General features: G+C 72.3%; 2 protein-coding genes across 7 annotated transcripts in view; both read right to left on the bottom strand.

The window, feature by feature from the left end:
- Window positions 1-1699: 1699 nt before the first annotated feature.
- On the bottom strand, window positions 1700-9511 carry NSMF (NMDA receptor synaptonuclear signaling and neuronal migration factor). 4 transcript variants are annotated; one of them, XM_054584745.1, is made up of 15 exons: window positions 9432-9511; window positions 9033-9094; window positions 7914-8414; window positions 6719-6800; window positions 5602-5670; window positions 4764-4816; window positions 4237-4326; window positions 3613-3737; window positions 3323-3406; window positions 3198-3231; window positions 3031-3101; window positions 2819-2898; window positions 2542-2644; window positions 2245-2320; window positions 1700-1984 (listed from the first exon to the last, which is right to left on the bottom strand). In XM_054584745.1, the coding sequence occupies exons 1-15, from the start codon at window positions 9500-9502 to the stop codon at window positions 1887-1889; spliced, it is 1599 nt and encodes a 532-aa protein (XP_054440720.1). In that variant the 5' UTR covers window positions 9503-9511; the 3' UTR covers window positions 1700-1886. The 4 variants fall into 4 exon arrangements, with proteins under 4 accessions (XP_054440720.1, XP_054440721.1, XP_054440723.1 ...); XM_054584746.1 differs by having other exon boundaries at window positions 5602-5661; XM_054584748.1 differs by lacking the exon at window positions 4237-4326.
- Window positions 9512-10325: 814 nt separating this feature from the next.
- The window catches only part of PNPLA7 (patatin like phospholipase domain containing 7), a 41660-nt gene continuing 41017 nt past the window's right edge, over window positions 10326-10968 (bottom strand). For all 3 annotated transcript variants that reach the window (XM_054584096.1, XM_054584098.1, XM_054584097.1), the window contains exons 34-35: window positions 10736-10839; window positions 10326-10645 (exon numbers count right to left, since the gene is read on the bottom strand). In XM_054584096.1, coding sequence (XP_054440071.1) covers window positions 10547-10645; window positions 10736-10839 — 203 coding nt within the window. In that variant the 3' untranslated portion in view covers window positions 10326-10546. The remainder of the gene's footprint in view (window positions 10646-10735; window positions 10840-10968) is intronic.

Below are 10968 nucleotides of genomic sequence, written 5' to 3'. Positions count from 1 at the left end.
GGTGGCGGGGCCGGACCCTGTGAACCAGAACTCAGGACCTTGAGCCTCCCACAGGGGCCCCTCCCAGCTCGCACCCACCGCAGCTGCCCCCGAGGGCTGAGTGGACACACCGAAGCAGCCCCAACCCTCGACTGCAGAGTCCCCACGAGAGGCCAGGCGGGGGCCGGGGCACATCACAGAGCTCCTGGCTGGGCCTGGGGTCAGGACTGCAGGTGACAGTAACTGTGCCTTCGGCGCACACGGCGTTCGGATGGTGGGTCACGTTGGAGACAGCGTCCTGCCTGCGCAGGCCAGCGCGGGCTTTTGTCCACAAACAGAAATTCTGGCGGCACCACACAGAAGGCAGGGCCTGCTGGGCAGGGGAGCCGCGGGTGCAGAGGACTCCGGAGTCGGACTGGGTGGCGAGTGACTTCACGAGCCCAAGTGTGCACACAGGCACATGGTATCGAGTTCGCACCCAGCGCTCTGCTCCGTGGCCCAGCTCTAGCTGGGCTGTTCTGGGGACTAACGGGTGGAGCAGGGCTGCACTCGAGCCGGGGCGCCCACCCTGGGAAGGGCCAATGACCCCCAGTCCCAGGTGGCATCCCCACCTGCACCTGCAACGCCCTCGGTGGCCTGAGGTGAGCCCACCTGGCACCCGTTGCTGCATCCCTAGGCCCCTGGACCAGGAGCCACTGGGGTAGCCGCCCTGGCCGTGCCTGAGGACAACCTGGTCCCTAGGGCTGGGCCGGCAAAGCGCATGTCTGGGGATGACAGGCTAAGGGAGGCGAGCAGGTCCTGGGGTCCGTTCCCAGCCCTGGGCTGCACGCACTCTGCTGACCACACAGAGAATCACCTCAAGGGGGGCGGTCCTCTGCCCGGGACCTGGAGGCGGGAGCAGAAGCGGCTCTGCTCCTGGCCCAGCCCCGTTCCAGGCCGCCCCCGCCTCCCCGCAGCTGCCTCCAGGGCCCGCTCCCCGGCTCCCCTGCGCCCGCTTCCAGGCCCTCCGGGGGCCCGGCAGCGCGGCACCCCGCCCTCTCGTGGGGCGCGCGCGCGTGGCTGGGCAGGGCTAGGAGCCCAGCGCCCTCAACGCAAGCGGGGTGTGCGGGCGGCCCCCACAGCAGAGACCCCGGAGCAGCAGGCCCGGCAGCTCCCGGGCTGCGGGGATAACGCGTGCGAGGGGACCCCCGGGCGGCGCTGAGAGAGGGACCCGCGGGCCGCCGCAGCGGAGGGTCAGGTTTAATGGTCACTCTACGGGGTATCGTACATGGTTAGAGCCCGCGCATCCCCGCCCCTCCCTCGGCCAGGGACACAGCCAGGCGCCCCCAGGCCCAGGCTCTGCAAAGGGGGGCCTGCCCCCGAGCCCCAGCTATGTATGTACAAGCGCGCCGCCCGGGACCAGTCCAGCGGCGGCGCGGCCCGCGGCCCGCGGCCCCGGGGTCTCGCGCGCGGGGCCCAGCCCCGACTGGCCCGCACGGCCGCCCCCGCCCGGCGGCGCACAGAACAGCAGCGCGGGCGGGCGGGCGGCACACGGGGCTCCCGCGCCTCCGGCGGGCGCGGGCACCAGGGGTGCGCCCGCCCGCGGGCCCGGGACGAGAACACCAGCCCAGGGCACGCTCCGCGCGGACGAGCCGGCGGAGGGGCGCACGCGAGCCGAGCCGACCGGGACCGGGCGCAGCCCTGTGCTGGTGATGGGTTCGGCGAGCCGCCCGCGCGGGGCCGCGCGGGCCGGGGCGCGCACGCACTGCACGAGCTCACGAGGGGCGGAAGGAAATGGCACTTATTCTGTGGCCGCGGGACGCTCCCGCCGGCTGAGGACTCGACCGGGAACCTGAGCGGTGAGGCTGCCCTGAGGGGCCCGAGCCAGGACCGGCGGGCGCCCCAGGACCCGAGCGGCGGCCCTGCCCTCACAGAACGTCCTCGAAGTCCAGCAGCTTCGAGTGCTGGCGGCTCTTCCACAGGCGGTACAGCCGGAAGTCGAAGTAGGTCTCGATCATCTGCTTCCCTGAGGAGGCGGGGGGCGGGGCTCAGGTGGGGGCGGGGCTCCTGGCAGAGGGGCGGGGCTCGGAGTAAGGGCAGAGTGGGCGGGCCTCAGGGCAGAAGCGGGGCAAAGCGAGGGGCGGGGCCCAGGACTGGGCGGAGCATAAGGCGAGCTGCCGGCTCAGTTGGGGGCGGGGTCGGCACTCAGGGTGGAGCTGGGGGAGGGGCGTTGCCTCCAGGACCCGCCCCCACCCGGAGGGCTGGGCATCAGCCTGGCGAACTCACCTTGGGCTGACAGCTCCAGCGGGGACTCAAAAATGACCCTGTAAGGGGTCATGAGGGTCCTGAGATTCTGGAACAGCTGAAAGGAGGAGGCGGAGCCATAAGTCCAAACAGGGCTGCGCGTTGGTGGGCATGATGGGGGGGCTCCTGGCTGGGTTAGGGCACAGGGGCTTCTCTGGGGAGACTGGAGGAGCAGGGACAGGGCATTGGAGGAGAAGCGAGGCGGGCGGGGTGATCCTGTCACCCCGTCCCATGGCGCAGGGGCCTCCAGGAGCCTGGGAGGGCCGGAGGGTCCTGTACCTTCTCCCCGTTGGGATTCCCCAGAATGTAGCAGCCCATGATGTGGATGACGTTTGGTTCTGGGTTCACTTTGCTCATCAAGCGGCTCAACCGCTTCCAGAAGCTGGCGAGAGAGGGGCACGTCACAGGTGGTCTCCAACCCAGGCCCCGGGGTGTGGGCGGAGCTGGGCCAGGGCCAGGGCCAGGGCCAGGGCAGGGGTGTCCCGGCGAGGGGACCGTGGGGCTGGGTGTGGAGGACTCTGTCCCCAGCCCCCCTTCCCCAGGCCCGCCTGCTCACTGGATCATGTCTTCTTCCTTCTCCACCTTGGCAAAGGTGGCCACCTTGTTCTTGAGCAGGTACAGGTGTCCCGGGCCACCCTGCAAGAGACTGTGGTCGGCACACACCGGGTGCCCATCCATGGCTGCCCCCAGCACACACGCGCACGCAGGGAGGCGGCGTCCTCGGCACGCCCCGCCCCCACTCCCCAGCAGGGAGGCGCGTGGCCCCACCTGGCAGAAGATGAGCATCTTCCAGATCTTGGCGCCCTTATGGTAGATGTTCAGCTTCTTCTCTATCTCCTCTGGGGAAGGAGGGGGTGAGTGCTGCCCCCAGCGCTCCCTCCAGCCTGTGCCCCCCCCCGTCCCCCTGGAGGATGGTGGGGGTGGAGGGCACATACCCAGGATGTCCTCAAAGGTCGCGTGCTCATGGTCCTGGGACAGACACAGGTCACCCTTGTGTCAGCGCCGCACTCAGGCGGCACCGCCCACCCCCAGCCCCGGGGGACGGGCAGGCGGGACTCACGTAGAGGATGGGGATGATGGAAGGGTCGTCCCTGCGGATGATGGTGGGGATGTACTCCGCCTTGGGCACCTTGGAGGAGATGAGCTGAGGGCCACACACGGAGCCGCTCAGGGGGGTGCCGCCGCCTTGGCCGAGGGCAGCAGGAGCCCCCGCGAGGTCCCCCCAAGCCCCGTGATGGAGCCCCGCGAGAAACCACCCCCAACCCCGCGCCGCCCGCCGGGGCCGCGCCAATCCCAGGCACGGGCGCTGGTGCAAGGCCACCTCTGCAGGCCAGCGAGGCCTGTCCTCACCATGACCTTGGGCGGCAGGAAGCCCTCGGTGTCGCAGGCCACAGCCTCCAGGCCCTTCTCGGTCTCCCAGTCCAGGTCCTCGAAAGCCTCGCCCAAGGTGCAGTGTGAGCTCTGCAGGTCACTACCTGAGGGGCAGGGGGGTCACCAGGGCTGGGGGCCACCAGCTCCGGCTCCGGGAGGTGGGTGCTGGGCAGAGCTGGCGAGCCACGTCCTGGGGTCCTGGGCACCACCGGCTGGCTGACTGGCCACTGCTGGGGGCCAGAGGCCACCGGACCAGGAAGGCCAGCGGGCTGCAGAGCGAGGCTGGGGGCCCCGGGACGCGGGTGTCAGCTCCAGCCGGCCGTGCCGGTGTGCTGGGCTGAGGAGGAGCTAGGCACTGCAGCCCTTCAGGCCGGGCGGCAGGCAGGGGCCTACAGGCGCCTGAGGGCCAGCACCACCACGGTGTGAGCTCTGTGCGCGAGGCTAGGGGTGCTGGAGCGCCCTCGTTTACACGGACGGGTAAACTGAGGCTCGGAGTGCAGAAGCGCAGAAGCTGCCGCAGCAGGGGACCTGCCCTGGGGAGCCGGGCCTGGGGGCCTAGGGGCACCTCTGGGAGTGGAGGGCTGGCCTACGCAGGGCACCTACTGTCTCGGGAGTCGTGGGAAGTGTCGGCTTTCATGGGGGTGGGGTCGCTCCAGGACCGGCTGAAGCTCCGCTCGCGCCGCTCTGCGAACGCTGCAGTGAGAGCAACACCCGCGTCAGCGGCGGGGCTGGAGGGGACCAGGGGCAGGAGGGCCGCGGGCCGGGCTGGCGCCCCGGGCGGGATCTGGCAATGCCAGAGGCAGTCTGGGAGTTGTGGGCTGGGGCGACCGGAGGGTGCCCGCGCGGGAAGGGGGAGGGGTGGCGGTCGTGGGTGTTGGGGCCACGCCCGAGTCTGGGAGTGCGGGCTGGGACGAGGGCTGGAGTCGGCTGGGGTCAGGCTGAATGCTAGACCGAGGGGCGGGGCCGAGGGTGCCCGGGCAGGGCTGGGAAGCCTGAGCCTGGCGCTGGGGCGGAAATCCCTAGTGGGGTGAAGCTGGGTCTGGGCCCCGTGGTCCTCCCCGCACAGCGAGCAGCGCGAAGCCCCGCCCACCGGGAGCAGGCCCCGCCCCCGCCCCGCCCCGCCCCCTTACTCTGGGCCTTCACCCTCCGGCTGCCGACCATGCGCAGGTGTTTTCGGAAGTTCCTGGGGAAGGAAGCACCAGGGGCTGCTGAGAGCTGCGGAGGGGGTGGGCAGGGCTGTCCCCACTGTTCCTGACTGCCACCTCCACGACGTCGCCCGAGGCCCTGCCTCCCTTCTTCAGTGAGGGATGCTGTCCCGCGGCCTCTAAACTCTCCCACTTGCCCAGCGCCTACCAGAAGCAAACCCCACTCAGTCCTGTCCTGCGGAGACCTTTCTGGGGCTCCCCCTGCTGCCTGGACAAAGCCAGCGTGACCAAGCCTTCTCGGGCCACCCCGCCCCGTCCCCGGCGGCTTGGGGGCCCTCCCTGTCCCTCCTTGGGCCCAGGCCGGCCTCCCTCCCCAGCAGCCAAGGCTCCTGCCTCCTGCACCCCCGTGGGCCTGGGGCCTGCAGGCAACGCCCCCTCCCGCCACTCTGCTCCTGGGCCACCTCCGAGGCAGGTCTTCTTTGTCCCCAAACTTGGTGCCCTGACAAGGCCTGCTGTCTGAGGTGGACAGACAGCTTCCTGAACACGTCTCTGGGGTGGGGGCCAGGAAGGGTAAGCCTGGCCACTGACCCCTCGGCTCTGGGCTTGAAGGGCCAGAGAGAGACGACCATTAACCTGCCCCCAGCACGGAAGCCTGAGGGGCCCAGGCCACACGACTTCTCCTGCCTGCCGCGTCCCCAGGGCAGGGCCCGGCCAGTGGTCGCCACCACCCTTCCCCCATCCGGTCTGCGGGGGCCTGGGGGGCCAGGCCAGGCCAGCACAGACGCAAGACGGACCCTGGTGGCGAGTGGCTGGCAGGCCCTACCTCTGGATTACAGACGCGGAATCACTCTCCCGTTTCCGGCGCTTCCTCTCCGCGTAGCCCCTGAACACCCTGGGAAACCGCCGGGAGTCAGCACCGCCCTTGGCCGCAGGCAAAGGGACAGACGCAAGGGCACAGACGCACGAGCACAGGGACCAGTGGGGCGTCCGGGGCGCTGGGCCTGGCGGAGGGACCCTGGCTGCCTCGTCCTGGCCTGGCCTGGCCCCCAGCCGGCCCGCTGCGGCCTCCCGGCCCGCGGGGACGCCACGCGCCCTCACCGTCACGGCCTGTCCCTGGCCTGCCCAGCCCTGGCACGGGGCGGGGGCCCCCAGGGACCGCCACGCGCCCTGCGGCTTGAGGCCCCACGGGGTACTTACGAGATGCTGGAGGCGCAGCCAGAGGGGCAGCGTGCGAGAGAAGACACAGTGAGCCTTGCCCCCTCAGCCCCCCAAGCTCCCGCGGCTGGTTCCCTCCTTGCGCGTGACTCAAGAGCCCCTCACGAGGACCCAGGCGCTGGCGAGGCGCCGTGTGCTGTGAGCCAGCCCCTGAAAGGGCAGAGGACCCTGCAGTGGCCACGGCTGCCACACGGGCCGGGCTGCACGCAGGCCCCGGGACCAGGGACACAGCGTCCTGTGCGCCCGGGTAGCAGCCCGCGGGGCGCGCTACAGCAAGGGGTGCCCGCCCCCGGAAGGAACCCCATGACGGGGCCCAGAGGGGGGTGGCAGGTGCAGACCCCCAGGAGCCCCCAAAGCTGCGGTCTCTCGGGGAGAACGTGGACCGCCAGCAGCTGCCATCGGGCGCGTGCGTGAGGGCAGAGCCTCAGGGCAGACCTGGGTGACGCGGCCGGGAGAGCCGCCCCCTCTGGTGACTATCAGCTGCGGACCCCAGCTCGCCCCACGGACAGGACAGGACGAAGAGACAGGAGGAACCGTGAGGAACAGGGCGGGGGGCCGGGAGGGCGGGGGCCAGGAGAGCAGCTGGCCGTGCCTTCCTTCAGGCTCACGCCACAGCGGGGCGCTGGCCGGAGCTGCTCCGAAACAGCCGCCGGGTGGCCCCGGGGTGGGAGCGGGTCCGGGAGGAGGCCTCCGGCCGGGCCGCACGCGGAGGGTGCGTGACTCACGCTTGCATAGTTGTGGTTGCTGTCTGGAAACTGAAGAGGTTTTCCTTGGGGAACCAGGTGCGGATGGGGGTGTGGGTGCCATCTGGAAGAGACCAAGGGAGCAGTGACCAGGGCGGCCGGGGGGCCTGCGGGGGTCGGGGGGTCGGGACGCCGGGGCCGGGCCCGTGGAGCCCGTGCGGGGCCACGAGACGACGTGCACCCACGCGGCCACCGGGACAGCAGCGCAGCCGCCCTGCGGCGCTCCACGCCCCCTCGCTTGGCTCCGCGCCCCCTCGCTTCGCTTCGCTCCGCCCCCCCTCGCTTCGCTCCGCCCAGCCGCCCGCTCGGAGCGCTCCTTGGGAAGCAAGCTGGTCCCCAGGAAAGGGTCCCTCTGCCTCCGGGGGCAGGGGAGCCCAGCAGACACAATGGCGGACGTGCTGCCCGGGGCCTTGTCTGCAGCGAGGGTGCTCTGGGCTCCGCCAGACCCACCCTCCCCCAGGCCCTTCCAGGAGGGCTGGGTGGAGACCCTCGGGGAGTGGGGAGACCCCACGGCTCCTAGAGAGGGTGGGAGGAGGTCGGATCGGCTCAGCCCTCTCACCCGGACCCCCGCCCAAGTCCTCCCCGTGGCGCTCGGAGGAACGGGAGGCCGTGGAGGAAACCGCCACGCCCTGCGGTCCGGGCGCCTTGGTGGGGACGCCCAGCAGGTGTCCTCAGGGGGAGCGGCAGCTTGCAGGCCAGAGCTGTGCTCTTTGGGAGGTGGCCTCAGGGTCTGAGGCACAGGGCTGCTCGAGTGCCCCAGGGAGGTCCCCGTGCGTGGGTCCCCAGCCGCCCGCACAGCCCACCAGTCCCGGGGCGGGGCCCGCTGGCCGGCCGGGCCCCACACGGCTGCGCGTGTGCCCTGAAGCAAGCGGGGCCCTGCTTGGTGGGCCTGGGGCAGGGACTGTGCCCCAGGACTCCCCAGAGGCAGCCCAGCCTTGTTTTCTGCCTCCTCGACCCTCAAGGTCCTCCCGGGCCCCTCTTCCAGGAAGCATTCTTTGATTGCCTTGGCGCTAGCAGGGCCAAAGCCAACCATGGGGCCCGGGACACGACAGCAGGGCTGTGCCTGCGTCCCGGGGCCTGGGCGCCCTCCCCCGCCCGAGCCTCACGAGGGCTGCTGCTGGCAGACGCCGGCACCAGCGCTCCACCCGCCTCCCGACGCCCACGACGAGCCCCTCACCAGACACGCGGTCCACGCTGTACATGCGCTCCAGCTTCTTGCGGCGGCTGGGGGCCTGGGGCAGAGAGGGCTGGTCCAGCCCAAAGGCCCGAGGAGAGGGGCCAGGGGCCAGCTGGGCGCACCCCGGACACTCCTTGGAGCCCTGGCGGCTGCCGGCCCAGCTCTGGCAGGGCGAGCTGACGTCCTCGCGGCTGCCGCCCAGGCTGGCGCGCAGGGGCTGGCTGTGCTGGTGGGGGTGCTGCTCCCGGCCCCGCCGGCCCTTCACCACCCCCAGCTCGATGGCCTCGGCTTCTGGGCTGGGCAGCAGGGCCGGCTCCCCCGAGATGGTGTACACGCGGGGCTGCGGGCCCTCCCCGGCCGGCGGCCCCAGGGCGGCCTCCTCAGAGAGGCTGCCCTCGTAGCGCCCGTTGGAGACGAGGGAGAGGCGGCGCTTGTTCTGGGGAGCTGGCTGCATCTCGGGGGACCCGTCGTGGCCAGAGTAGGCGTCGGCCAGCAGGTGGTCTGGGGAAGAGGCACCAGGTGAGCCTGGAGCCTGAAGGCCCCGCCCTCCTCGCCTGCTGGTGCTCGGAGGGCAGTAAGCACCCAGCGGGCGCCTGGCCCGGTGTGCGGCCTGGGGCTGCCCCCACCTGCGGACTGAACCCGGTCCCTGCGTCTCCGGAAGGCGGCGCCCAGCCGCTCCTCCCAGAGGCTCCCGCCCGCCTCCTTTCTGGGCCCCAAGCCCCTCCTTGTGTGTGTTGGGGGTACAGGCTGTGCCACCTGTGGGAGGTGGGGGTGGGGGGGAGCAGGCCCCTCCTAGCCTGCCACCGCACTCCTGTGCCCCGTGCCAGCGTCTCCCCTCCCCCCCGCCAGCTGGCCCCCAGAGATGGTGGTGCCAACCCCGGGGGTGCCAGGAGGCCTGTTGCCATGCCAACGGCCCAGGCTGGGTGGGCGCCATGGTGATGGGTGACTTGAGCTCCTGACGGGGCTCTGGGCCAGGGCAGGCAGGGGAACTGGGGCGCTGGCCTGGTGGGGCGCCTGCTGCGCGCACCCCCACAGCGCCCAGGGCGCGCGGGCCAGGCTGGCCTGGAGCGGAGGCAGCGGCCCGAGGGGTGGCTGTGGTCGGACCCCTGGCAGGCCTACCTGCGCCGTTCCGGTTCTCAGGGTGACTCTGGGACAGGTACTCGCCGAAAGCTCGGGCGGCTCTGAAGGGCGGACAGCGGGGCGCCGTCAGTGCACAGGCCCACCGCGGCCTCGCCCGCACGGGGTCGTGGCGCCCCCGCCCAGGCCCGGGCGCCAGCGAGGAAGCGGTCGGGGTCCCCCAAGGCAGGCACTCCCACCCCGCGCAAGGAGGCCGGGGCTGGCGCGTCACTGCTGCCTGGACCCTGCGGTCCCAGTGCCCCGTGGCCGCACCTGCAGAGCGGCCCTGCGCAGGTCTTGGGGGGCTCCTGTCGCCCCGAGCGCGCGGGGGCGAGGTCTCCGAGAGAAAGCGTGCACGGGGGCGGGGTGGGGGCGGGGAGCCGGCGCGGCCGGAGCGCTCACCGCACTTTGGCCGCCACGGAGGACATGGCCTCGCTCCTCAGCGCCCTCCTCCGGGAGGCGGCGGCGCCCATGGTCGAGGCGGCGGCGCATCCCCGACCTCAGAGCGCGCCCCGCGCCCGCCGCCTCCGCCGGGGCAGCCGCGCTGTGCAGGGGCTCCGGCCGGGGACCCGCATGGCCGCGCCGGGCCCTCCGCGTCCCGCACCGGCCGCTGCGGCCAGGACCCGCGCGCCGCTCCGCCTGCCGCTACGTCAGGGGCGGGGCGTTCTCCATGACGTCAGTGGGCCCGGGACCCTGGTCCCCGGGCGTGAGGACTGGGGTGACAGCTCCGGCGACTCGCTGGGGTGCGGGTTCCGCGGGGCCAAGTGGCAGGGCCGGCTCACGGGCTCTCAGGGAACCGGAGGGCGGCCGCCCCTGCTTGAGCGGGGTCCCAGGCCCAGGGTCAGGGTCTCCCTGCCCCGCGCAGACCCACGCCCCCTGGAGACCTGCAGGGACTGTGGGTCCCGAAGTCGGAGGGCCAGCAGCGCTCCCTCCTTTTGCACAGAAGCCCCTCCACCCCCGGCGCTATTTACTGACGGGGGAGATCAAGTGTGGGCGTCCCGCATCTTAGGAGCATCCTGTGTGTCCCGGTGACAGATCAGGCGGCTCATTCCTCTTTGGGGGACCCCAGCGCGTCCCAGATCCTGGGACGCGCTGCTTTGCCTGGAATTGTTGCCCAGGGTTCTCAAGTCCCAGCAGAAGGGTGTCTGGGGCCCAACGGTCCCCTACATGGTGACCTCCGAGGAGGGGAGGCAACACCGCCCACGGCCAGCGAGGGGGCCGGCGTGTCCTGGCACCGCTCTCTGCCACAGGGCCCTCAGCACAGGCAGGACACCCCACACAGGCACGTCCAGCTTTATTGACACGCTAAGCGAAGCATCGGGGCTCTAACAGCTCTTGGGGGCCTGGCTGCTGTGTGCGCAGGGGGGCTGGGACGCAGCACCCCCAGGAGCACCCGTGCAGAGGGGCCCGGGCACCCCGTGCTGCTCCGGGCCCGGCCGGGCCTCCTGCCCAGCAGCCGGGGCCTCTGGGACAGGCGCATAGGACGGCGGGCTCCGGGGGCCTCGGGGAGCAGACCGCTACCCGTCCGGGTCAGAGCGCGAGGGGGGCGAGGCGGCCTGGGAGGGTCTGGGGGAGTCCAGACTGGGGTGCAGGTGCTGGAGCGAGGGCTCGTCCTCCTGGAAGCAGACGCACAGTCACGGCGCGGACGAGCTGGCGGGCGGGCCCTGCGCGGGGCCCTCGGAGCCCGCGGGGTCCGGGCGGCTCACCGAGTCGGGGGCCCCGTCGGCCGGGGCGCTCTGGAAGTCGGCGTAGGCGTCTTGGCAGCCGTCGGGCAGCCCCTCCTCACACTCGGTCAGGTAGTCGGACTCGTCTGGGCAGAGGGGGCCGTGTTGGTCCCTCCCCGGGGCAGGGGGCGTCTGCGACGGGCAGGGCCCCAGCCCCGGCCACCAGGTCCAGGGAGGCTCGTCGAGGGTGTCGGGGGTGGGGGGTGCTGCCACCA

The sequence above is a fragment of the Pteronotus mesoamericanus genome, unplaced genomic scaffold, assembly GCF_021234165.1.
Source record: "Pteronotus mesoamericanus isolate MK-2021 breed Mesoamerican mustached bat unplaced genomic scaffold, CSHL_Meso_final contig_78, whole genome shotgun sequence".
In the NCBI taxonomy this organism is placed as follows: Eukaryota; Metazoa; Chordata; class Mammalia; order Chiroptera; family Mormoopidae; genus Pteronotus; species Pteronotus mesoamericanus.
Note: the sequence above shows the minus strand (reverse complement) of the source record. Positions and strands in the feature narration are given on the sequence as shown.